At 42.6% G+C, this 13,123-nt stretch overlaps 1 protein-coding gene across 6 annotated transcripts in view; it reads right to left on the reverse strand.

Moving 5' to 3' along the window:
* Window positions 1-229: 229 nt before the first annotated feature.
* The window catches only part of tet3 (tet methylcytosine dioxygenase 3), a 30,118-nt gene continuing 17,224 nt past the window's right edge, over window positions 230-13,123 (reverse strand). For all 6 annotated transcript variants that reach the window (XM_053420557.1, XM_053420558.1, XM_053420555.1 and 3 more), the window contains 8 exons: window positions 12,405-12,495; window positions 10,581-10,674; window positions 9,700-9,908; window positions 8,863-9,013; window positions 8,635-8,724; window positions 8,152-8,289; window positions 7,655-8,003; window positions 230-6,902 (listed from right to left, as the gene is read on the reverse strand). In XM_053420557.1, coding sequence (XP_053276532.1) covers window positions 5,134-6,902; window positions 7,655-8,003; window positions 8,152-8,289; window positions 8,635-8,724; window positions 8,863-9,013; window positions 9,700-9,908; window positions 10,581-10,674; window positions 12,405-12,495 — 2,891 coding nt within the window. In that variant the 3' untranslated portion in view covers window positions 230-5,133. The remainder of the gene's footprint in view (window positions 6,903-7,654; window positions 8,004-8,151; window positions 8,290-8,634; window positions 8,725-8,862; window positions 9,014-9,699; window positions 9,909-10,580; window positions 10,675-12,404; window positions 12,496-13,123) is intronic.

Below are 13,123 nucleotides of genomic sequence, written 5' to 3' on the forward strand. Positions count from 1 at the left end.
GGTATAAATGATGAATGGAGACTACAGTAATTATCCTGTCCAGGAGATGTTCTGCTGCAGTTTTATATTATCTTAATCGTGAATTCCCTTCACTCTTGATCTATTCCGACTGGTAGGTGAGCCATGTGTGACAGGAGGAAAATGGAGACGGAGTATTCACAATATCTGGTCAGCACCCGAGCTGGAGCTCTCTACGCCTGCCTGTAATAATGAATGGAGCCAAAACGCCTTTTCACTTCAATGGTTTTATTTAACGCGCAACATAAAACAATATTGTGGGCTTTTTACCACATACACTATGTATTCACATAACACACCATACAGCTACAAAGAGAGAGAGACTGAACAAAAACACTTTTTTACATACTGCATCCTTGACATGAAAAATAAAGAACCAAGAACAATCCCAAAACTCAAAAAGGAATGTAGCTGCCAGTTGTGTTGGTTCGTTGTCTCTTTTTTTTTTCTTTTTTTTTTTAATGGGCCATGGTCAAAGTCTCTTTCAAATTTGGAGTGTTCCTTAAATTAGGGTCATACACAGTGAGATGCATATGTATGTCTATGTGTGCATGTGTGTGTGTGTGTGAAAGACAAAATATACAAGGTGTTAAGAGAAAGAGAGTGGTGGAGTAAAGGAAGTGCATGACTAGGGAGAAGAAGAGGGAGGCATTACACAATTGCTAACCTTGTATTTTCGAAATATCTTCAGTTAACATGAACATATACAACATACTCAAAAGATAACTTTAATAACCTTTGGTACTTGCGCTGTACCAAACATGAACCCCAGATAACAGTCCTCATATAATCTGATTCTATATCTCGTCCGAGTTTAAATGACTTCAAGTACAACGTGGAATGAATGTTGATACAGAGTAGGATCAGCTGTTTGAGTCTCCCCCTGCCCTCAAAAAAGAGATGTACATTTGTAGCGTTGTAACAAAAGACTTTTCATAAAGTCAGCACCAGGGCAGCTTCCAATCCCGTGAAACTGCTTTAACCAGTATAATCCTCTGGACATTCGAGGAGCTCAGAAAAATATTTGTGGTGATCATTTATATCCCTCAAATTTCTTAAAACACACACTGAATTTAAGGTGTAGCATCAGAATAGCACCAACCCTTGCAAGAAGCACCCACCAAACTGGTGAGTCATTTAGAAATGTACAGTTATTAAGGTATGATGTATACCGTATCCTCAGCACCCTCGATTAGGTTAAGTGTTTATGTGTATATAATGTGGGCCATGCATCATGGGTAAAAAAGGAAAAGTGGGTCCAGTCTCTTCCCCTGCACCAATCACACTACTGTTAACCATAATGTGTGTGTGTGTTTTATAAATATCATCACAACCTAAACACTGTGTCCTCCACAGGGACGTCAAGTGCATACTTACTATTATGAGAACTAGATTAGATTATTATGACAGATACATCTAAACAAGCAGGGAGGCAGATATACCTGATAGTCTAACACAACTGACAAAGATTGTGGTTGTTTAATTACTCGCTAAAACATCGCCCACTGGTTCACATTAGACTTGATCTGCAGCCACCAGTGTGACCCTAAGCATTTGTAACATGTGGCTCCACTGGTTAAACAAGAGCAGGTCTACTGATATTACAGGAACAGTTCAACATTGTGGTTAAATACGCTTATTAACTTTCTCGCAGAGAGACTTGAAAACACTGAAGCTCTTTCACGTGTGTTGGCATAAAATACTAAAACAGTTGCCTAGCACGCTATGTGATCCATACAAAAATCTAAGTGTGAAAACAATAGGAGTTTTTTTCCCCCAAAGTTTCTACACTTAATGCTAAGTAAAGCTAACCAGCTGCTGGCTCTAGCTTGACATTTATCATTCAGATGTGGAAGTGGCTTCGATATTCTCATTGTTCCCAAAATGTTGAACTACTCCTTTAAACAAATGACAGCGCAGATCAGGTTTGTGGCTACCTACTCAGATTTGTCCTTAGCTTACTGACCGTTGTTGTTGAGTTGTGATATTTTTCAGGTTTAAATTAAAATCAGACATTATTATGACTTTATAATGAGAGTTTCTCTACAGATGTTATTAGTCGAGGTTTTGGTCAGACAACATGGGGGGATCATAAGTGAGTAAGTCAAGTGCAGTTCCATTCGATAAGTGGGCTAATGAGTTTCTAGAAAGTGACTGGTCTTTGTCGGTTACATGCTGACATGGGGAACAGTACTTAAGTAAGCAAAACAGCAGTGTTACGAAGCACACATTTACACACAACACATCGGATCCAAGTGTTGTTTACTGTTGTTAAGGTCTGTCAGACACTTCAAAATACCCCCTTTTTATGTCATTGTTTAGTTACTATCCTCACCAGTTAAATAATCTTACCTAAATATTTTAATATATACATTTTTTAAGTCTCTCTTGAGAAACCCCCCCAAAAAAACTAAGCTTCAAGTTGTGAATATTCGGCTCTTTCTTTTTGTCTTTAAAATCAAGATTAAAAGTGCTTTTATAAATCTTTTCTTGTGTATGTACAATTTGTATTAGCTATATAAAAAAGATGAAAAAAACATCAAAGACAATCATTATCATCATCACCATGTAATAATAAATAAAGAGTAAAAAAAAAAAAAGAGGTTTAAACGAGTGAGGAGGTCTAGAGCACACAAAGGGACATATGCTTGATTCTCTGCCCTCAGTAGCACGTTGGGATTGTGACCAGTGTCTCTACAGCGTGAGGTACAGAGCTGGAGACTCACCCCCATGGAGGGGTGACAGGGTCTTTCACAGATGGGCCTTGACCCCAACAACCACCCAGCATCCAAGAGTTAGTCTGTGTCAAGTTCTATTAATCGCTCATGTTCATTGTAACTTTCATCATATGTTGAAAGCAAACCATGATACCTGCTTCATGGAGAGATTATAAAAATGAGGCATTCATGGGACTCTACTGGCTGTTATCAATAGTCTCTCTCTTTGGTTCTTCTCTTTCACACACAAACACAAACACACACACAGACACACACATGCACACACAAAGTGAGAGAGTCATTGACTCAATGCAGTTGCATTTGATGCTAAATCCCAGAAGCGCCACTACTTTTGAAAAATCTCTCTTTGACTCTCAGTGCTGTAATTTTTTCTGTGAATGAGTTACTGAGAACGCATCGAAAAACGTTGCTTTCCCTGCTCTGTACAGTGTACTTGTGTGTGAGATCAAACCACTTTTCCATGATAAACTGCAAAACAATCCCCTCAGAAGGAACCTTTTCTAAAGCCCAGTGACAGAGCTGCGAACACAAGGCCGCTGCTTTGATTGGTTGGCTCTGTGGCGAAAAGGTTCCTGCAGAAGGACACGCCTCGCTCTGCTCCAAGATGACAGCACCATGCAGAGGACGGAGTGGGCCCTTCACAGTAAATCAAGTGTAATAGGAGAGCACCAGAGTGTTTCTACGAGCACCGAAAAGCACCACTATCCCAGCACTGTGTCCTTCTGCTCTGACCCAGGATGGGCCTCCCAAAGCCATCTCTGTTCTTCATTCACATTTGTGCCACAATGGGGCAAAGTTCAGCGTTACCTGGTGCTGCTTTGGCAAAGCTCATCCATGATCAGCAAACAGGGTGTGAGATCCCCCTCTACTGGCCATAGATGGTAAAAGCAGCAATGCAAGACTGCTGGCTTCTGAATGGATCTCAAGTACTTGAAGGTTTGTTTGTAACACGCCACTTTGAAACAGCAGCCACTGCTGCCCTCTAGAGTTTACACTGGAAAGTGGTCAACCCCACTTGAATGTGATCGGAAGATCTAGAGTGCCACCTATAACATCTCTATATGATATTTGCTGATCTGGTTCAAACCGCATTTGAAAATAGTACCACTTATTTTAGCCTCTGTGGATTACCAGATGTTTTCCACATAGGAAACAAATAATGTCATTAGTCATTATACTTTTCTGTGCATGGTAAATTTCCTGCACTTGTCAATAAAAATAATCCCAATCACTCTGATACTGCACCTTGGTCCAAATAAAAATATTTACTTGCAAATACCATTTGAGCCAGATCTGAGCTTGAGCACCAGAACAAAAACAGCATCAAGTGCCATGAAAAGTAGTGGAATGAAAATCTAACAGAGCTGAAAGTTGAGCACCAATTGAAAGCTGGAGGGTGTAGAAGAGGCGGAAGAGGAGCGCATCATCCAGGTACAAGGTAAGCAGTAATTTGGGGTTTAAGGGCTAATGGTTAACATTTTTAAATGGGGCTTTAAATTACCCCTATTTGCATCAGAAAGATTGGATTATCTATGATTTATTATTATTTATGACTTCAGAGCGCGGGATCACTGCTCTCTGATACACACTGAAACCATCCACTGTGGAAAATGTGGAGCATTCAGCAGGACAGCCAAATTTAGGATATTTAGACCCACATTGATAATATTTAAATATATTTTTATGGTGGCCTGAACTAAATTGTATTAAATGAAGGTTTCATGTCTGTCTATAATAGAGATACATATCTACGGGAAGCCTGCTGTGAAGGCTTTACTATAAAGAGTGGTATGATTACTGTGATATTGATTTGCTTTCTTGCCCCGCAAATAATGGCTCCTCCTCTAAGCACAGCTGAATATTGACAAGAACAAAGAAAATCAAATAGAAAATAGGGGACATGTTTTCCAAACATGAAAAAAAAAAGTTTGAGTCCCACTGACTCAGACTGATTGATTTGAAAAATATATATAAGCAAAAAATTCTATCATTAATAACATTAATGAAAACATCAATAATAAAAAAAACGTCTTCATTATAATAATACCTGTAATAACAACATTGACAATAACAATAGCAATCATAATAATATTGATAATAGCAATAATTAGAACCATTAAAATTCTACAAACAAGAGAAAAGCAATGGAGTTCCTCTCCAGGGAAGAGAGAGACAGAGCACCACAGGCTGGAGTCAAAACCACTGCCTGACATGAGGTAAAAAACAATAAAAATGTCCCCTCCTCCAAGAGGACAGCAGAGGGGGCAGGATTCAGAGATGCCAGGCTGTTAGACGGGCGGAGAGACATTCATCCTGCTCATTACTGTCTCCAGCCCTTCACTGCACCACTCTGTAGTCAGTTTGTGTCTGTCTGACCTCAGACAAAGTGGCTGTAGGGCCCAGTGAGGCGGGTGAAGGCATAGGGAGACACAGTAACCATAGAGGTGGTGTGGAACGTGGGGGCTAACCTTGTCACTGGCCCTTCCCTCTTGTCTTTAGATTGTCCTGGGCCAGGACTCGCACCTGCTGCTGTAGCCCCCCATTTGCGTTTCTTACCGAGGGCCTTGATGTCTTCCTGGGAGAGGCCAAGGAGGGCCGCTTCCTGCTGCCTCTGCAGTGCTCGCTCCGCCAGTATCTTCATTTTGGCCTCCCACAGAGCCAGGCCGTGCATGGGCTGGTTGAGGTTCTTGTGCTGATAGAAGACCAGGGAGATGCGGGTGGGGTGGGAACGATCAGGCCTTCTGAGTGGTGTGGTGGCATGTAATTCCCGACGGGCACATTCAATCAAGATGGAGCCATGGGCTGGTGCAACAGCTACACCCCCAATATTGGGATCCAGGAAGTTGTGCTCGCTGTCCGAGTACACCTCGTCCTCTTCCCGGCGCCTCATGCTCTCGATGTCACTCTCAGCTCGCCTGAAGTCCCAGTTGACCTGATCTGACTGCTGCAGGGCATCAGGGAAGAGACGGCCCTCAGGGGCAGGGGACGGAGTACTGCCTGCCACTGAACCTCCACACGACTTCCAGGCCTTCTCCTGGAGCCCAAGGGGAGTGGAACATCGATTCTCCCCAGTCTTGGACCAGATTTTGTCAGGGTATGCTGCAGGATTGCTGTGCTTCAAACCAGGGCTATATGCAGCAGGGCTGGGCCAGTGTCTGGGGTTGCCAGGGTCTGGGGTACCTGGCTGTGGTGTAACTGAGCGTGAGTGAGAGGTGCCAGGCTGTGGTGTACCTGGGTGAGGGGTGCTTGAGTGTGGGGTGGAAGGACGTGCAGAGCCTTGGTATATGTTGCCTTGTAGCGGAGTGCCAGGGTAAGGGGATGGAGATGGAGAGAGAGGTACCTGGTGGGTTGGTGATGGGGCAGGGGAGGCCATCATGGCATGCGAGCCTGGGTATGATGCCCACTGCTGGGGGAAGGGAGAAGACTGCCGCTGCTGTGAGTGTTGGTGAAACTGCTGCTTTTCCAGGTTCAGTGATGAGGCTTCAGAACTTTGTTTCTGGTTCAGATGGCTGTCCCAGTTTGATGGAGCGATACTTCCATTAAGCTTGTGTCCTGGCCAAGCAGCATGCTGGATGATGTTGCTTGGTGTGTTAGCACCAGCCTGGCTTGGCACTGTGCCTTCATAGACTGGCACATCCATAGGCTCCTGTTTGATTACTGGAGTGCCCCTGTTGGAGTGCTCAGAGGAGACAGAGGAAGGACGGGACTGGTTGTAATCTGCAGGCTGGCCATAAGCGCTATGGTGTGGTTGGCTGGTTTGCTCCAGGTGGCCAGGGTAGGACTGGGCCAATTTGGCCTGAAGGCTCTGAATATCAGGTTTCTGGTCTACTTGGACAGCCTTACCGCCTGCTTTGGGCAAAGAGCCATTTCGACCCTCGTAGGTTCTCAGCTTAGGGGGGAAAAGTGCATTAGGTGGGTAGTTGTAGTAGCCATAGTGCACTCCGGGCAGATTGGTTGGTGGATGGTAACCATTCACTAGATCAGGTGCAGAGGGCTGGCCATTTGGGGGGAGGCCTCCCCTTGCATAGTAGGCAGGGTGTGGATAAATGTTGTTGAATGGGTCTGCTGCCTGTACAGGGTATCCACCAATTGATCCGTTGAAGGGCTCCTTCTTAATGTTGGGCTTCATCTCTTGTTTTATAATTGCTGAATGAACAAAACAAATGAAAGGATAATTACACTCTAAACTTGTTATCATCTTATTAAAGGCATTTTATCTTTTTATTTTCTATATTCCTGCATTGGACATTTATTCTTTGATTCATTTGACACACTGATTACCGGTTAAGGTAAATGAATATCAGGCTGCCATACAAGGCCTCAAGTCAAACAACATAAGCCATTTTCAGACATAAAGACTTTACTTTGCTTCACTTTTCACACATGCACAACACAAGAGGACGTTCTCTGGACAGTAGCTTTCGCAACAGCAAGAGGTGGTGCAGCCCGGTACAGCAGGCAGAGACAGGACATATTAATTCTGCTGCGGAGATCACGTGATTTTCTTAACAACACTCAGACACCGGTGTCTGCTCTTATCACCAAAACTCTCTTGACATGTTTGTGTCTTTTATGTGTGTGTAATTGCCCTTTTTGGCTTTGTTTTGTCTTTTTGCTTAATTTTTTGCATCTGGTGTGTGTTAAAAGGGTCATGAACCCCCTTGTGGTGATGTGTCTCACATCGGATTTTCCTGAGTTTCTACAGATTTTATAAGCCAAGAGCCAGATGGAGAGAGTCTGCAGATAATCTGGGGCCTCTCACTCTTACATCATCATTTACACATGCACCTCCTCTGGAGAAAATACAGAGGATCTGCGTTCAACGCATATCTGAAAGCAGCTATAATTTTCCTTAAAGTGAAACAGAAACAGTTTCACAAAACAAAACAATAACCCACCTTTATTGGCTTGGGGTTGAGGTGCACTGCAGACCTCAGTCTTCACCACTGTTTTCTCTGGCATCTCCCCTGCCTGCTGCATTAGTTTAATTTTCTTCTTCTCGGTCGCAGCCTTCTTGGCGTCCAGTCGGCGCTGTCGGCAAGATTTGGCAGGTTCGGGCAATTTGCGTACTTCACGGCGGAAAGCCTGCAGGACATGGATGGCTTTTGTTTTCATCTTGAGGTTCTGGGCCTCTTCGCTGCCAAACTCATCAGTCCGGGAAATCTTGTAGAGAGGCAACACATGAAGCTGCTCGTCATCAGGGATCTCCGTCACCGAACGGTTGTCCTCTTTAGTTAAAGTGCACACCTATCAGAGAGGGATATGGTGAAATGTAAACTGTGCTGGGCTACAGAGCAGCCCTTTATTTAGCTTCACAGAAAAATAACATTGAGGCCGTTATTCACAGTGAATTAGCACCAAAACAAACAATTAAGATTATGGTGAGTGGTCTTACCACTGTGCAACCATTATGGAGATTGTGCTGGTCCTTATGAGCGTGGGCGCAGAAGTCCATGCAAGCAGTGACTCCAGAGAACGGTCGGCCTTCCTTTAAGCCCAGCCTGCACTCTGGAGCTTTGGACTCTGTCTGACACTAACGGACAGGACAACAATATGAGACAACATGTTAACAACTAAAGTATTTTTATCCATTCTCAAAGGCAGAGAGAGAGAGAGAGAGAGAGAGAGAGAGAGAGAGAGAGAGAGAGAGAGAGAGACAGAGAGAGAGAGAGAGAGAGAGAGAGAGAGAGAGAGAGAGAGAGAGAGAGACTGGTTTAAGCGAGAGAGACACTTTGTAAGAAGCAGGAAGTGTTTAAGTGTGACAGCCAGTGTCTTGATAGCCTGATGAACAGGACCATTTACTGTATGTGAAAAACATTTGAGGTCTAGTGGGTGGTGAAATTAGGTTTTTATTGTCTCAAGATTATGTACAACAAACCTGATTACTGTACGCCTGTGGGGCGAGCCGTTCGTACAAAGGAGCCACCTCAGTTGCCAGATCCTGAAAGTTATCCCTGAGTTTCTCCTCCTGGAAAAAAAACATGAAACACAGGTCAGAAGAAATCGCAGACCCACAGAGCTTTAAAACTGTTAAAATAACTGCATTAAAATGGTGACCAAACTCTAACATAAACAACTCCTTCATTGTTGTGGTTTTGATGAATACCTCTTCAGGGCGTTCTCCTTGTAGCCTGAACTTGCGCGGCAATTTGCTTCGAGCGTACTTGCAGCCATTAAAGTACATACTCCACGAGCAGCCAAAGGAGAAGGAAGCACCACAACTCTCGGAATCCTTGCCTTGACATGCACAGGTACGGCTGCAGGGGGAGACAGTGAGCATGCTCTCAGCTTAATGTTTAAATGATGCGAACCCAATGAATGCGTGTACATCATGCGTGTACACTACATGTCAACTGAGCTGAATAAGACAAGAAAGTGGCAATGAGAGAATTTGGGTAACATTTAATTGGATCACTAATGTTACACAACGTGGTCTCCTGCAAGTCCAATGGAACAGATATACATTTTATCTTGAACTTATAATAAAGACATTTAAGATCATGAATTAGCGATTCAATAGGTTAATAGCATTTAAGGTACATGTGCAAATATCTGGTGAGGAAGATACATAGTTAAAATGTTTTGCAAACACTTTATGTTTTGATTTCGGGTGATTTTATCTAAATGTCTATAGAACTTTAACTTTTCCATATAACAAATATCTATACACATCTCACAGGATAACGTGCATAAACCCAACCACATAGAAAACTTAATGATTTGGGTCTTCCTCTAACTCCTGATAAAATTACTTGAGATAAAATAGTTAATGTTACAAAATTAACTCTTCACTTTAAGTTCCTCCATGACCAAAATACCAGGCATACATGCAGCAAAAGTACAGTAATAGAATATGATGCTGACATGCAGACGCCATTTGTTTGAACATTCACAAACATGTCGTTTAGAAAACCAGTGTCAAAGAGTACCGATCAATACTCACTCATCATTCAGGCCACAGCGTCGACTGGTGGGGTTGCCATATTTGGTGAGGCTGTCGCTGAGCTCACGGTACAGCTTGTCAGCCAGCATCTTCGGGACACCTTCCCAGGCCATAATGAGGATGATGATGACTGCGTTGGCACAGTGGTGGCCAGCCCGCTCACGCACCAGGCAAAGCAGTTTCTCTGTCTCACTGCCACGGCGGATGACCTGACAGGAAACAGAGCTTATCATTATTCTTGCTTCTACTTACACAGGGGAGTTAGATAAGCATCCTAAATCATCAGAAACCGCTCAATTTATGCTCAATTGTTCAATACATTTGAATGCACACTGTCATTCTCACAACTAAAATGAAGTGATAGTTAAAGCACCTTTAGAAGTATTGCACATATACACACTTTTGAAATACTGTACCAAATACAATGTAGTTAATGCTTACACTGTAATTTGGAATTATATATGATGCATGTGTAGAAATATGCATTACTTTACTGAGAAGAAACAATTCTACTTATGATGCTGTATGTTGAATTAGCTGCAAAGTGAATTCACAGTATTCCCTCTCTCTCTGTCTCAAACACACAATCACGCACACACACACACACACACACACACACACACACACGCAGTTGTTACAGAGTGAGACCTCCTACGTATTTACTCACTGTTAGTAAACATGGCTGTGTGTGTCTCCTCACATATTCAGTTCAACTACATACACACATACATCCCCTTCCACATCAATCTGCTGTTGATTGGCTGCCATTGTTGTTCTCTCTCTTACTTTAACACAATGCACCATTCTTTCATTATATCTGTCATTCGATGAAGGCTTTTTCAAACTTCAGCAACTGACAGTGGTGATGAGATACAACTTACCCACTTCGCGATTGGACATCCTCGTGAACTCTTTCCCTCTCTGCCTGTGTACACCACCTTCTCAATCCGGACAGCTTCCCCTTTCTCTCCATACCTACACAGGGGACGCCAAAAGTTATAGTTGTTTCAATGTTCACGCATTTCAGCACTTAAAAACATTGGATCAAAAACATTGGATCAAAATTGAGCACTAAGGCTTGCAGTGTGAATGTAGATTAAGATTAATAAAGACAGGCCAAGCTCAGCAGTTCTGGCAGGAGAGAAGTGTTCATAAGACTCTGCTGAGTTTCACATAGGAGCGTCAGTGTAAACCAGAACCCACTAGCCTCTTCACAATGCCAGCCCCAGGGATCCTATTTGACAGATTTCTCTGCTGGGGTTTGTGTCCAAATATTCACACATCATGTTGTGTATTTGCTCTGCGTGTTTGTGTGCATGGGCATTAGGAGTGCCCGGACAGCTAGACCTCCTTTCCGCCCCAGCTTTTGTCAAAATGTGGAGGTGAATAGTAGAGGGGAGGGGTCATAGGTTGCGTTGGGGGTGGGGGTTGACCATCAGAACCTGTCAGATGCCATATCAGGTCACCTCACTGCCTGATACCTGCCATTGTGAAAACTTCAGCCCTGAACGGATTTGGCGTGACAGTGAACACAAGGGGTTCGTGCTGAATAGGAATGACTCTGAGGGGGGTGAGAAAGTGGGAGTTGGAGTAGGCTCTAGCACCACAGGGGTGGCCTGCTAGGGTCAGGGGTGGGTCAAAGGTCAGCTGGGGACTATGGGGTCTTAACATCTTACATCATCTCTCAAACAGAAAGTGGTCCAACGTCCCCACTCAACCTGTTCTCTTCCGGGACTAATGACTCATTGGTCTTATTCAGTGAATAACAACCAAACATGTGCCTCAGTGAAATGTACAATGTTCAGTTGAAGTAAATAGGAGGAATGACTCAATGAGGCATCCAGTTATAGAAGGTTATAACTCTGATTGTTTAAGTATCATGCGGTTGCAAATAACAGACACCATAAAATATCATCAGATTGTATTAACTAATCCTAAACCTTAAAAAAACGTCATCACGTTGGACAAGTTTTTGTGAAATAATCCGACAGCATTTCATCCCAGAGGCTGTAACTGCACTTTGGTTAATAAAAGCACCAGCAGGGGATCTTTCTGCTGTTGCGCCCTAATTTGAATAAATAGTAATCCTTTCTTTTTTTTTTACAACAATGTCTGATTGATGCACTTTAGGCATTGGATTATTGAATTAGTTTGGTGAGGCTGTCTTGTTAATACTATGTATGAGACATGGATTAGATGTCCTGTTGACTAATACTGAAAGTCATCGCTTCTTGGATATTAACCATCAATTTGAATTGAGATTGTTCTTTGAAGTTGTATTAATATCATTTATATACATAAAACAATATATCAGAAGTATTATCCTCAATTAATAGAAAAGCAATATTATAAAATACAACTGACGAAGATCGTAGTGCACAAAAACACAATGAATAATATAATGATGATATCATATCATATTTTCTACTACAGTTTACTTTCTCTCCACTTCTGTCCCTTCCTTCTGACTTCCTCTCCCACCATCTTTCTCTGTTTCTCTCTCTGTGATTGGATCTCTATCCTTCTTCCTCCCTCTGATATGCTGAGGATTGTGTTACTCCTACTGGATTCTGGGTCACAGATTCCCTGAGGACAAAATGTGAGGAGGAGGAGACATGGAAAGCAAGAACATGTAGGAGGGAGAGGAGAGGAGAGGAGAGGAGAGGAGAGGAGAGGAGAGGAGAGGAGAGGAGAGGAGAGGTCACCTGGTCTCCATAAGAGTTCGGATGGATGCAACAGTAGGTCCAGATCCCAGGTGATTGTAGTAGGGACCTTCATCTTTCTCCTGGATTTGTTCTGGAAAAACATACAGTGAGGACGTTAGATCTGGTATTGACAGTTTAGTCATTCTCCTAATAATTGTTTATTACATATCATAAATATTTTTGACAGACACTTGAGTTTATCTAAATATAACTATAATTTAGTCTTGATGTTTATTACTATGAGATAGGGAGTAAGACAACATTTGACTGACTTTACTAGCATGTGGTTAGTTGGTGTAAAATTTCCTAAAATCTGCAACAAAAAAAATTTAAAGGGTTAAATGAAAATACACTTCTTTTCAATACATTGTGCTATACTTAGGTTAAAATCATTTTGTCAATACTATCATCAACACCAAAAAAACGTTTCTGTGGTGGATATTAGATTTTTTTTTTGCCATTTCATTGATTAACTAAATGTCAACAATTAGGGGTTAATTCATGTCTCGCTCAAGCTGCAAACATTTACCTGTAAATCTATCTAACTCAGTCAAGAAGTGAAGGGTCTGTGCTAAGATATATCTCATGTGTTTTGGTGTATTTTTTTAACATTGAGAAGCGTGAGAATATCCGACTGATTGAAACATCCCCCATGCACAGACAGTGGGCTGTGACTGCAGGGTGTGGTGCATGAGTGGAGACACTTTGCAAAGCAGAAG

This window comes from Pleuronectes platessa, chromosome 4 (genome assembly GCF_947347685.1).
Source record: "Pleuronectes platessa chromosome 4, fPlePla1.1, whole genome shotgun sequence".
NCBI lineage: Eukaryota > Metazoa > Chordata > Actinopteri > Pleuronectiformes > Pleuronectidae > Pleuronectes > Pleuronectes platessa.